Source organism: Ornithorhynchus anatinus, chromosome 11, assembly GCF_004115215.2.
Source record: "Ornithorhynchus anatinus isolate Pmale09 chromosome 11, mOrnAna1.pri.v4, whole genome shotgun sequence".
Classification (NCBI taxonomy): Eukaryota; Metazoa; Chordata; class Mammalia; order Monotremata; family Ornithorhynchidae; genus Ornithorhynchus; species Ornithorhynchus anatinus.
In genome coordinates, this window is record NC_041738.1 from 13136765 (window position 1) to 13148482 (window position 11718).

Here is an 11718-nt window from a genome sequence, read left to right on the forward strand (position 1 = left end):
CGGGGAGCTCGCCTGGGCCAGTACCTATTTGCATAGATATTTAAGTCTTTTTTTATTATTATTATTATTATTATTATTTTGCCTTTTATTGCTTCTAAAAGTTCTCGCTTATTCCCAGCCGCGCTCCTCGCAGTGGCCTTGGGCTTTTGCATTTGTTTGCGTTTAGTGGGTTTGCTTCTCAAACAAGAATCGATCTGGTTAGCGCTCCCCGGGCCCTCTTGGGGTGCCGGGGTCGGCCTCCCCCCGCCCCGCACCCCGGCTCCAGCATCCTGGGAGTGAGGGGGGCGGGGGCCGGTGGGGCGCGTTCGAGGCTCCCACGGCGCGCGGGCTCTGTCCTACACTGACCTCTCAAAGCGGGGCAAGAGAACGGGAGGGAAGAGGCGGAAACCCCCGGTTCCCCACTTCGTCCCTCTCTGCCCCTGCCCGGTTTCTCCTAAAAAAATAAATAAAAGAGCCCCAGTCTCCCCCTTATCCGCCGGCTCCGCTCCTCCACCCTGGAGGGCCTGGGGACCCGGGCGTCGAGGGTCGAGGCTTGGTGGGGGAGGGAGGCCCGGGAGGCGGGTGGGGGGCCGTGGAGCGGGACAGGTTCCCCTCCTTGAGTATGTGGGGTTTTTGGCGGGGAGGGAGGTCCCCCGGCCGGGGAGAGGCGACGGACGGAAAAGAGCCATCGCGGGACGGCCCGAGATTCGGGGACTAAGGACTGGCCCTCCCCTGTCTTCGGAAGGGCCCCCCCCCCCTCCACCGGAGGGGGGACGGACCCCCTCCGCCCCCACCTCCCCATACCCTCCCGCTCCGGGGCGGGTCTGGAGGAGAGACGCGCGGAAAGGGGGTGGGGGGGGTGGGGCGGGGGGGGCAGGGGGGAGGTCAGGGGAGGCGGAGGAGAAGAGGCGGAAGAGTCGGGGTGGCGCGTCCGGGCCCCCGCCGCCACCCCCACCGGCTCTCAGTTATGGAAAAAGGCGTTGAGTTCCTCGTACATGGGGGCGCGGTCGTGGTGGAGGTGCACTTCGTAAGGCAAGAGATTTTCCGAGTGGACCCCGGCCCGCATGGCCGAGGAGCCGTATACCAGGCCCGGGCCGCCCGGCCGGGAGCCGGGCAGGGCCGAGTAGTGCACGGAATAGTGATAGTTCTTCTCGTGGTCCGGGGAGGAGTCCTGCTTCAGCGAGAAATTGCCATTGAGGCAGAGCGGGGGGCTGAGAGGCCCGTCGTATTCCGAGCTGTTATAATCGGGCGACGCGTTGCCGTAGAGGCTCTCGTAGGTGGCGGCGCAGTAGCCGTGTGTCCGCAGGGCGTGGGAGGCGGCGCCCAGGCCCCCGGCCTGGCACTGCCCCCCGGCCAGCCGCGGGCACGGGTAGGGGTAGGGGTGGACGGCGAAGGAGGCGTTGGCCCCGGCGTAGCGCGCCCCGTCCTGGCTCTGCTCGGTGAGGAAGTTGCGCGAGTTGAGCTGCAGGCAGCCGGCCACCAGGTTGGTGGTGGGCTGCGACAGCCCCTTGCACAGCGTCTGCACGTAGGACACCAGGTCCGGCCGCTTGCCCGACCGCAGGATCTCCGACAGGGCCCAGATGTAGTTCTTGGCCAGCCGCAGGGTCTCGATCTTGCTGAGCTTCTGCGTCTTGGAGTAGCAGGGCACCACTTTGCGCAGGTTGTCCAGCGCGGCGTTGAGGTCGTGCATGCGGTTGCGCTCGCGGGCGTTGGCCTTCTGGCGCCGCAGCTTGGACCGCTCCAGCCGGGCCTTGGTCATCTTGCGCTTCTTGGGCCCGCGCTTCTTGGGCCGGTCGCCTTCGGCCTCGTCCAGCCCCTCCTCCTCCTCGTCCTCGTCCTCCTCCTCGCCGCCCAGCTCGCCCTCGTCCTTGGGGTCCCCGCCCCCCAGCCCGCCGTCCGGCGCCTCGTCGCGGGCCGGGACGGACGCCTTGGGCGGCCGGCTGGCCGGCCCGGCCGGGTCGCCCTTGTCGCCGACACGCGACTCGTCCTCCTCGTCGCCGCCGCCGCCGCCGCCGCCGCCGCCGCCGCCGCCGCCGCCGCCGCCGTCGGGCCAGCCCGAGAACTTCTGCACGTCGGGGAGGAGGCTGGGCTCGCTGAACAGGCGGGTCAGCATGGTGGCTGCGGCCGGGGGCGGGGGGCGCGGGACACCACCCGCGGAGACACAGACACGCACGGAGAGACAGACAGAGCGGGGGAGAGACGTGAGCGGGAGGGCCGAGCCAACACCCCACGACCCCCACCCGCAGCCCCCTCCTAGGCCCTGCCCGCCCGCCCGATGGGGGACGGGGGCTCGGGGGAGGGGAGACGCCGGCCCCGGCGGGGAGGTGGGGGGAGGGGGGTCCCTCTACCGCCCCAGGTGTCTCCCCCCCCTCCCCCCGCCCCATCCGGGGAGGAGGGGGAGGTGGGTCACTGGAAGGGGGAGTGGGCGGGGACGGTTATCCTCCCCCTCCGCCCCCCGGCCTAGGAGTCCGGACCTGCTCTCACGGCACAAGGACCGGTCCGATTCTCGGGAGCCGGGAGGCTCGCTTCTCGGGAGATTCCCACCCTCCTGGCTGGGGACCGTCCATCCCCCCGCCGCAGGCCGCCCCGGGGACCGGCCGGGATCGTCCCTTTCCACCCCCAGCCCCCGAGGGAGGGATGGAGGAGGTGGGGGTGGACAGAGGGGGCGGGGAAACAGGATCCGTCCCCAGATATCTTCCCGTCCCCTGGGCGGAGACGTTCGGCAGTCCGCCCGTCCGCTCGGCCCTCCTGTCCCTTCACGTCCACCCGTCCCCTCCGTCCACCTGTCCCTGCCCTGGGGCCCGGGGGCTGCTTCCCGTGGCCCCCGGCCTCTCCCCTCTCTCCCCCCTCCTTCCCATCCTCCAGCCCCTTCCCCAATTATCATTCCAACTTCGCTCCTCCGGCGAGAGGGCCCGGGGTCCTCTCCCCCGAGGGGGGGGGGGCTCGTCTGCCCCCCGGGACCCTCCCCCTCCCGCGCCGCCCGCCTGGTTTTCGGTACCTCCCGCACCCCCAGACGCCCCGGGCCCGGAGCGCCCTCCCCATCCCCCGCTTGCTGGGGCTCCCGACCGGCCGTGGAAGACGGATCGGGGAGGGGCGTGGGAAACGCGGGCGAGGGGCTCAATAAAGAGGGACGGAACCCCCTCCTCCTCCTCCCCCGACCCACCCACACCCCTGGGCCCCAGACCGGCCGGGATGGGGTGGGATATTGGGGGGGGGGGGTCTCAGGGACGTGGGCGCCGTTCCAGCCCCGGGCCCCACCGGGACCCTCCCCTCGCCCCTCCGCCTGGATTCTTGGAGAGGAAAATTCGCTTTCGGGGGGGGAAAAAAAAAATCATCATTTTTTTTGGATCCATTTTATTTTTGGCGAAAACGGATTTTTCGCTCCGGGACAGAGGGGGGGCGATCCGCCCCCTCCGTGCCCCTACCCCTACGGCCCCCTCCGCCCTGGGGGTGTCGCGCCCCTCGAATGCCATCCCCCCTCGGAGCTTTTGTCCCTCCCAAACCCGCACCCTCCGGCGGGGCGGGCGGCGGGGCGAAGGTGCGGGGGGTCCCCTCCGCCCCGCGTCTGGGCCGGGGGAGGGCGGGGAGGGGGGGGGAGGGAAAAAGGGGAGGGCGGGGGGGGGCGCCGAACCCCGAAACTTAAAGCCAACCCGACTTGAAGCCTCGCCATCAAGTTTCCCTCCCGCCTCTGCCCGAGCCCCCAAACTCACCTCCGGAGCCGGCGCCGGGGCGCGGGGCGGGGCGGGGGTGGCGCGGCGGGGGGACCCTCCTTATTCCGCTGCCGCCCCCATCGCCGGGGACCCGGGGCTCCTCAAGGTCCGGGGGGCAGCGGCTCCCTCCGTGCGGCATCCGACAGGAGGAGATCGACTGGCATCTCCACCAGCGAGGGTACCAGCCCCTATGCCAGGGCCATATGGCGGCACGTCACCGGGCCGGGCTATCACATGAGGGACTGTGATTGGCATGCGTCTCCACTCGGGAAGAACCAGATCCCGGGGGAAGGGGCTACCATCTGTCACTCCGCGCTCCCCCCCCCTAAAAAAAAATAAATTAAATAAATATCCCCATCCCCGCCTGCTCCGCAGAATCCTCCGACTCCGTGCAGGGGGAGCGGAGGGGGCTTTTTCTTAGGGTTTTGCCCCCCCACCCCCTTTGGAACAATGGATGGAGCCGAGGGGAGAAGGGTGGGGGCGGGAGAGGAGGGGGCTTCTCCCCCCCACACCCCCTTTTCCTCCTCCAGCACCCCCCTTCCGCACCGTCCCATCCCCGCCGGGGTCAGGATAGGCAGGCCTAGGCCTAGAGCAGACCCTCACCCCCAGACCCCCAGGCCCGAGAGCCCGCCCAGCCCTGACCCAGCCCCCTCCCCACGCTGGTGGGAGTCCCTGGACCGAGAGAGAGGGGCCCCACCTCCTCCAGCCCCCCCACCTAGGTGGCTGTTTGGCCCCTCGCCAACCCCGCTCCCTACTCGCCCCTCCTCCACCCTCCTCCCTCACACACAACATATGGGACTCAGCGAAAATCAAACCGGGGGGGGGGGGGGCGGGGAGAGACAAGGAGAGATGGAGAGACGAGGATACAGAGACAGACCGAGAGAGGCAGAGACCGAGAGAGGCAGAAGAGGGATTGGAGCAGGGGGAGGGGAGAGATGCGCCTCTCCCTGTCTGGGCCTGAGTGTTTGGGTCTGGATTTCTGAGTGCGCCTGCGAGCGCCCGTGTGCATCTGTGTGTCTGTCTATTTGAGGGCATTGTCTGGACGGACAGCCTCGGCCCTTCCACCGCAGCAGCTCGGCCTCTGTCTCTTGGGGCCTGACCCCTGAGGTTCAACGGCTCCCCTGGGCCTCCTCTCCCAGCCAAGCCCCAGGGCCCTCTGTCCTGAGCTGGTCTCCAGAGACTCCCCAGCTCTCAGGTTTGGGGCCGGGGGAGAGCGGCGCTGGCTGAAGACGGGGTGGGGCCAAGAGAACGGACCCTCTCTCCACCGTCTTTCCAAGGCTCTGACCCCTGAAGGAACGGCCAGGACTCTGCCCAGGGCCACGGGCAAAGTTTAGGCTCCGAGGGGGAGCCAATCAGAACCTTCTACCGGCTGGGCCGCCCTTATCCCGGAATCCCGGGGTGCCGGGGACCCTGCACCTGCTCAGGTGCCCAGTGAAACCCAGTGTGCCATAGTGGAGAGAGCACGGGTTTGGGTGTCGGAGGACCTGCATTCTAATCCTGGCTCTACCACGTGTCCGCTGTGTGACCTTGGGCGAGTCTCTTCACTTCTCTGGGCCTCGGGCTTCTCAACCGTCCAATCCTACTACCTCTTACTTAGTCAGGGAGCCCCGTATGGGACAGGCACTGTGTCCAACCTGATTAACTTTTATCTACTCAGCACTCAGAACAGCGGTTGACACACAATAAGCACTTAACAAACAGTAATAATAGTAATAATAATGATGCACACCCACCTGCAAACCTGGGTGGTCACTTTTTGCACACACACCCACCCCCTGCCCATCTCCTCTCCACCCCACTGACCCCACATCTAACCCCAGTCATTCATCCATTCATTCAATCGTATTTATTGAGCGCTTATTGTGTGCAAAGCACTTACTAAATACTTGACCTGGCCGGGACTATGTAGCAGATGCTAATGCCCTGAGTTTTGTGCCCTTGGCCTGTGGATGCCCAGGCGTGTGTGCGCTGCGGTCCTTGACTGGCAGAGGTTTCTTGCCACCCTATTCCCCGGCCCAAACTTCTGCCCTGGGCATCTCAGTCCTGGATCAGGGGACGCAGGGCTGGGCAGGCAAGCAGGAGTTAAGGTCCTCTGCTGACATCCCCTTCTCTTCCCCCCACCTCACCTCCCCCCCAGGTCAGACCAGGATAATTGACCCCTTGAACTTCCCTCCCCTTAGTCCTGCCCTATCTCTTCCCAGGGGTTTTGCTGAGATCCCATGGGTGCCCACCCTCAGGAGGGTAGGAATGGGTGAAGTAGTTGAGTGGTGGCTCCCCGGAGCCCTGGCACGCTGAGTTCAGAGGGTCCTGAACAGAAATCAAAGTAAATAATAATGATGATAATAATAATAATAGTGGTATTTGTTAAGCCCTTACTATATGCCAGACACTATACTTAAGCATTAGGGTGGATACACGCAAATCGGGTTGGATACAGTCATTCTGTCACGTGAAGCTCACGGTCTCAATCCCCATTTTCCAGATGAGGGAACTGAAGCGCAGTGAAGTGACTTTCCCAAGGTCACACAGCAGACAGGTGGTGGAGCTGGGATTAGAACCCTCGACCTGATTCCCCGGGCCCTGCTCTATCCACTAGGCCATCCTGCTTCTCAGCTTGTTGGGGGCAGGGTCTAGGCCCCTCTGCCTCTCACTATGCTCTCCGGGATGTAAGTCAGGGTGGACCGGGCAGAACTCACCATGAACTCTCTTTCTGGTCTGTAAGTAAGGTCGTCGTGGGGAGGGAACATGTCTGTTAATTATGTTGTATTGTACTCGCCCAAGTGCTTGATGATAATGATTAGATTTGTTATTTGTTAATGATTGTGGCATTCGTTAAGTGCTTACTATGTGCCAGGCATTGTTCTAAGCTCTGGGGTGGTCACAGGTCAATCGGGTTGAACACGGTCCCTCTCCCGCACGGGGCTCACAATCTCAATCCCATTTTGCAGCTGAAAAACTGAGATCCAGAGAGGCGAAGTGACTTGCCCAAGGTCACACAGCAGAAAAGTGGCTGAGCCGGGATTAGAACCTAGGTCCTTCTGACTCCCAGCCTACGCTGTTTCTCTAAGTACGCTGCACGGCTTAATACAGTGCTCTGCAAATAGTAAGTGCTCAATAAATACCATTGATTGTTGATCGATTGATGAAGTCGGGGGGAGGAGCCTGAAGAATCCCCTGGTGCCCTGGGGGGAGGGGCTGCCGAGAGGCTGAGGGGACCCCAAGCCGTGGACTGACCACATTGGGCCCCTGGGCCTGTCTTGGTCTGGGGATTCTGTCTCTGTCTCCCTCTTTGGCTCCACCTCCGACTCCATTTCTCAATCAGTGGTATTTACTGGGTGTTTAGTATGTACAGAGCACTGTACTAAGCGCTTGGGAGAGTAAAATAAAACAGAATTAGCAGACAGGCTCTCTGCCCATACGGAGCTTACAGTCTAGAGAAAATGGTATTTATTAAGGGCTTACTTTATGCCAGGCACTGTACTAAGCTCTGGGGTAGCTACGAATTAATGATGTTGGACACGGTCCCTGTCCCACATGGGGCTCATAGTTTTAATCCCCATTTCACAGACGAGGTAACTGAGGCCCAGAAGCGAAGTGTCTTGCCCAAGGTCACACAGCAGTCAAGTGGCGGAGCCGGGATTAGAACCCAGGTCCTTTTGACTTCCAGACCCATTCTCCATCCATCAGGTCATGTTGCTTTCTCTATCTCTGTCTCTAGCTCTATCTCTAGCTTCATCTCTTCATCTGTTTCTGTGTCCATCTCTAGCTCTCCACCTCTGTTTCTCAGTCTCCATCTCCAGCTCTAGCTCTCCATCCCACTCTGTCTTTAATTCTGTTTCTATCTCTCCCTGTCTCTTTCACTGCCTCCATCTTTCTTTCTTATAGAAAAATGGAATCTTTTTTCCCTCCTTGACACATTCCCCTTTTTTTAAAAAGGTAAAAGAAAAACATGGAATCCCAGAGAGGAGTTGGAGCCAAGAGAGGGAAAAAAAAAAAAACTATGTATGGTACTGGCAAGGGGGAGGGAGGGGCAATCTGAACACACACACAGAAACACACATGGGCAATCAAGTTTGCACGTAGTACATAGACTCACACTTGTAGCACATACACAAAGATACCTGCCAGCCTCAAATAGTCACATATGTGTCAGGCACAGATGCACACACCGGAACACCCAGGCACTCTTCAACGCACAGTAACAATCATGCCCCCCACACCGGGCTAATGATCGGAATGCGTGTGCACGCAGGCGCACACACACACACACACACACACACTCTGCCTCTCGTTTTCTGGCACCCCCATATTACCACTGCCCTCCCTAAGGGTGGACTGCCGGGTGTGTTCCTAATAATAATAATAATAATTGTGGTATTGTTTTATCATTAAGCGCTTACTATATACCAGCCCAACCAAGTCAAACCTACACTTGGACCTCAATGACTCATGAGTCCCAGGTGAAGATTTTCTTTTGTCCTCAAATGCCCAGTCGATGTGCTTGTGTGGTGCTGACCTCACATTCCATCAGAAACACAGACGGGTCAGGGACTGGGAGAGACGGAAGAGCAGACAGAGACGGAGAGACCCAGTCACTTAGACGGAGACCCAAAGGCAAGCAGAGGCAGACACGATTCCAAGGGCTGCCCCTCCCACCCCGAAGATGGCCCCCTGCCCCTAACCTCTGAGCGGGCATGAGCCCCCACACCCAGGGAAGGTGTGGGGGGAGGCACTGGCAGTTAGAACAGCCCCAGGGGCCAGGAGCCTGGACCAGCTGCCCCTTTTACCCTGAGGTTAAAGCCATCCTTGAAGAGAGACACAGAGGTGAGGAGAGACCAGGCCACAGAGACATGGGCAGGGGGTGTTGGGCTCCTGGGGGAAGGAGTTGGGGTCCCAGGAGAGGCAGCAAGCTCAGGCCTCAAATTTAAATTAATTAACAGTGGTATTTGTTAAGCGCTTACTATGTGCCAAGTACCGTCCTAGACACTGGGGTGGATACAAACAAGAAGGGTTAGAACCAGTTCTGTCCCACGTGAGGCACACAGTCTCATTCCCCATTTTACAGATGAGGTGAGGCACAGAGAAGTGACTTGTGCAAGGTCACATAGCAGACATGTGGCAGAGCCGGGATTAGAACCCAGAAGGACCATGGAGGATGCCCCCATTTTTTCTCTGAGGACCACTCGCTCCGCTAAGAAACTTCTCAGTAAATACCTCTGCTCTCCCTCCAGCCCATCCTCCTGACCTTCCCCAGGGACTTGGTAGGAGCAGGCACCTAAAATGGCCGACTGAGGGGCAGTGGCCATTTTGTGAGGGCCGGGGGTTGGGAGGAGGGGAGAACGAGATGGGGGTCAGGGGCCCTTCCCATTCCTCAGTCGCTTGGGATTTAGTGACCAGAATCCCACCCCGGTATCCCTCTCCACCCTCCAGGACGGGGCGGGAACCAGAGAGAAGTTTCGCCTTCCGGCGGAAAAGGAAGGCAGAGGCCAGAGAGGCTGAGGGGCCGGGTCCACTGCCGGCTGCCATGACGGCAGGATGTGGGCATCCCAGCACCTGGCCTTCTCTGCTCTAACTTCTCCCTGGGGGGGCATTTTGAGGACTGGGGTTGGCAGGGAGGGAGAGGGCAGAGGAGGTGCCTTGGTGGGAGTAGGGAACTGTTCAGCAGAAGGACCCCCAAACAAACACACGCACACGCGCACACACACCCCCCCCACGCAAACACACCCCTCCCCACCAAATTTCCCAGGAATCAGAGCTGGGGCCCTTCAGAGAGTCAGAAGACCGTGATGTTAAGTTGCCCACATGCTTGTGCCCTCCTCCCTGAGGCATGGGTCAGTAGGGGAAAGGAAGGAAGCTGGCACAACCCGGAACATGCCCACGCAAGATGCTCAGCATTCCTGCCCCCCTCCTGTTGGGCAGTGCCCCCTAAGGAGGTAGAGCTCCCCTCCCCCTTCCTCCTCGCTCGCCCCACGACCCTCCGAGCCCCACTCCCTGCTCCGCTCCGGGGCTGGCGTCTGCCCAGCTCACTGCCCGCCTCCCTCGCTGCCAGCCGCAGTGTGCCGGGGAGCGGCGGGCACGCCAGATGGCGCGGCTGGGAACGTGGCGACGTTGCTGGGAGGCGAGGGGCTGGCGCGGGAGCGACGCAGTCACGTGCCTGATGGTGCCACGGGGAGGAGGCTTGGATGGGGAGGAGGAGGAGGAGCGGGAGGAGGATGAGGATGAGGAGGACGACAAGAAGAAGGAGGAGGAGGAGGCCCGCTGCCTGGCCCCTCTGTCTCCTCCACTCCCTCCCACAGAGCCATCGAGACCCCCTTTTCTACTCACTAGACGTCTCTCCTTGCTGCCCCTTTCCCTCGACCCCCCTGAGGTGACCTCTGCTGCATGGCCCAGGACCCACTCCTCATGATCTAGGGAACCTCGGATTGATTGACTGATTGACTGATTGACTGGGCTCCTTCTGAAGGGTTCAAGGGTTCACAGGGTCCCGGGCTCAAGTGCCTGGAAGGTGGCGGTCTCTCGCCTTGTCCAGAGCCTCATGGGGCCCAGACGCTGACAGGGTGCATGGCCAATGCTATGGTGACGCTTGCCTTGGTCCTCGAAGGGCCCTTCGTCCCAGCCCCTCCCCGTCCTTCCCCCAGCAGGGTCTTCAGCTTCCGCCGCCCTCAAAGCCGTCCCGTTCTCCTCCTCTCCGCGGTTGGCCCACTTTGACCCTCCTCCTTCCACGCCCCACTGTCCTTTTGGGTCACTATTCACCCAGCCTCGTCAGTGAGAAACCTTAGCCTGAGGGCTGATGGGGATTCAGAGAGTCCACAGAGTCCTCTTCACTCAAACAATCAATCAATCAACTGTAATTACTGAGCACTTATTGCACGCAGAGCACCGTACGAAATAGCAGTTTAATAGGTCCATTCCCTGCCCACAGTGAGCTTTCCATCTGGAGACGAGCTGACAGTCTAGTGTGAACTCACCAGAGTTTAATCTTTGCTCCCCCGAGGCCGGCCAACCAGGCAGGGTAATTATTATGGTAGATCCGAGATGATCAGGTCAGATACAGGCACGGTCCTAAATGGGACTCACACTCCAAGTAGGAGGGAGGACAGATGCTGAATTTTATTGTTATATAAACATTTTATCGTTATATTGTACTCTCCCAAACGCTTAGTGGTGCCCTGCACACAGTAAGCACTCAATAAATGCGATTGACATTTTCGAGGTGAGGAAACTGAAGCACAGAGAAGTGAAGGGACTCGCCCAAGGTCACACAGCGGGCATGTGGTGGAACCGGAATTAGAACACAGCCCCGCTGACTCCCAGGCCCGTGTTCTTTGCACTAGGCCACGTTGCTTCTGCATCTACGTGCTGCCCTTTGAGGACCGGGTGTGGAGCTGACAGACCCTTCTTTCTCTGCACTTCAATTCCCCTAACGTCTTTCCTCCCCAGCCCCCACCACCTTCCCCTCCACCAGCGGGTCCCAGAACCATCCCCAGTCATTCAATCAATCAATCAATCAGGGGAATCAGTCGTATTTACTGAGGGCTTCTTGTGGGCAGAGCACCAGACCAAGCACTTGGGAAGGTTGGTAGACGCGATCCCTGCCCTCTAGAAGCTCACCGTCTAGTCGGGGAGACAGGCATTAACTCTAGACCCCCAAAGTGGGGTTGAAGTAGGCATGATTCCTGACCCTTATATCTTTCTGACCTTGGACCTTGAGTGGTGTCACCTCCTGCAAACCGCCCAAGGCTTAACAGAGTGAACATTCAGTCAGTAGCAGCAGGTGTTTGGAGCCGGGAAAGGGTGTGCAGAGACAGAAGTTGGGGCGGGGTCTGGCCCCTGGAGGGTTCACCAGGCAGCTGGCAGATAAGAGTTGGGGGCAGACAGGACTCACCCACCGGCCTCTGGTAAGTACAGATCAATTAACCAATTACCTCTAGACTGTAAGTTCGTTGCGGGCAGGGAATGCGTCCGTTTATTGCTATACGATACTCTCCCAAGCACTTAATACTCCTGTAGCACTCTGCACACAGTGAGC

The 11718-nt window shown here is 60.6% G+C and overlaps 1 protein-coding gene across 1 annotated transcript; it reads right to left on the minus strand.

Annotated features, from left to right (window-relative positions):
* Positions 1-857: 857 nt before the first annotated feature.
* NEUROD2 (neuronal differentiation 2) lies at positions 858-2215 on the minus strand. Its single transcript, XM_029074522.2, has one exon. The coding sequence runs from the start codon at positions 2090-2092 to the stop codon at positions 941-943; it is 1152 nt and encodes a 383-aa protein (XP_028930355.2). The 5' UTR covers positions 2093-2215; the 3' UTR covers positions 858-940.
* Positions 2216-11718: the final 9503 nt, after the last annotated feature.

What these genes read in the sequence shown, in the direction of transcription:
- NEUROD2 (XM_029074522.2), bottom strand. Translation starts at nt 2,092, where the DNA reads ATGCTGACCCGCCTGTTCAGCGAGCCCAGCCTCCTCCCCGACGTGCAG.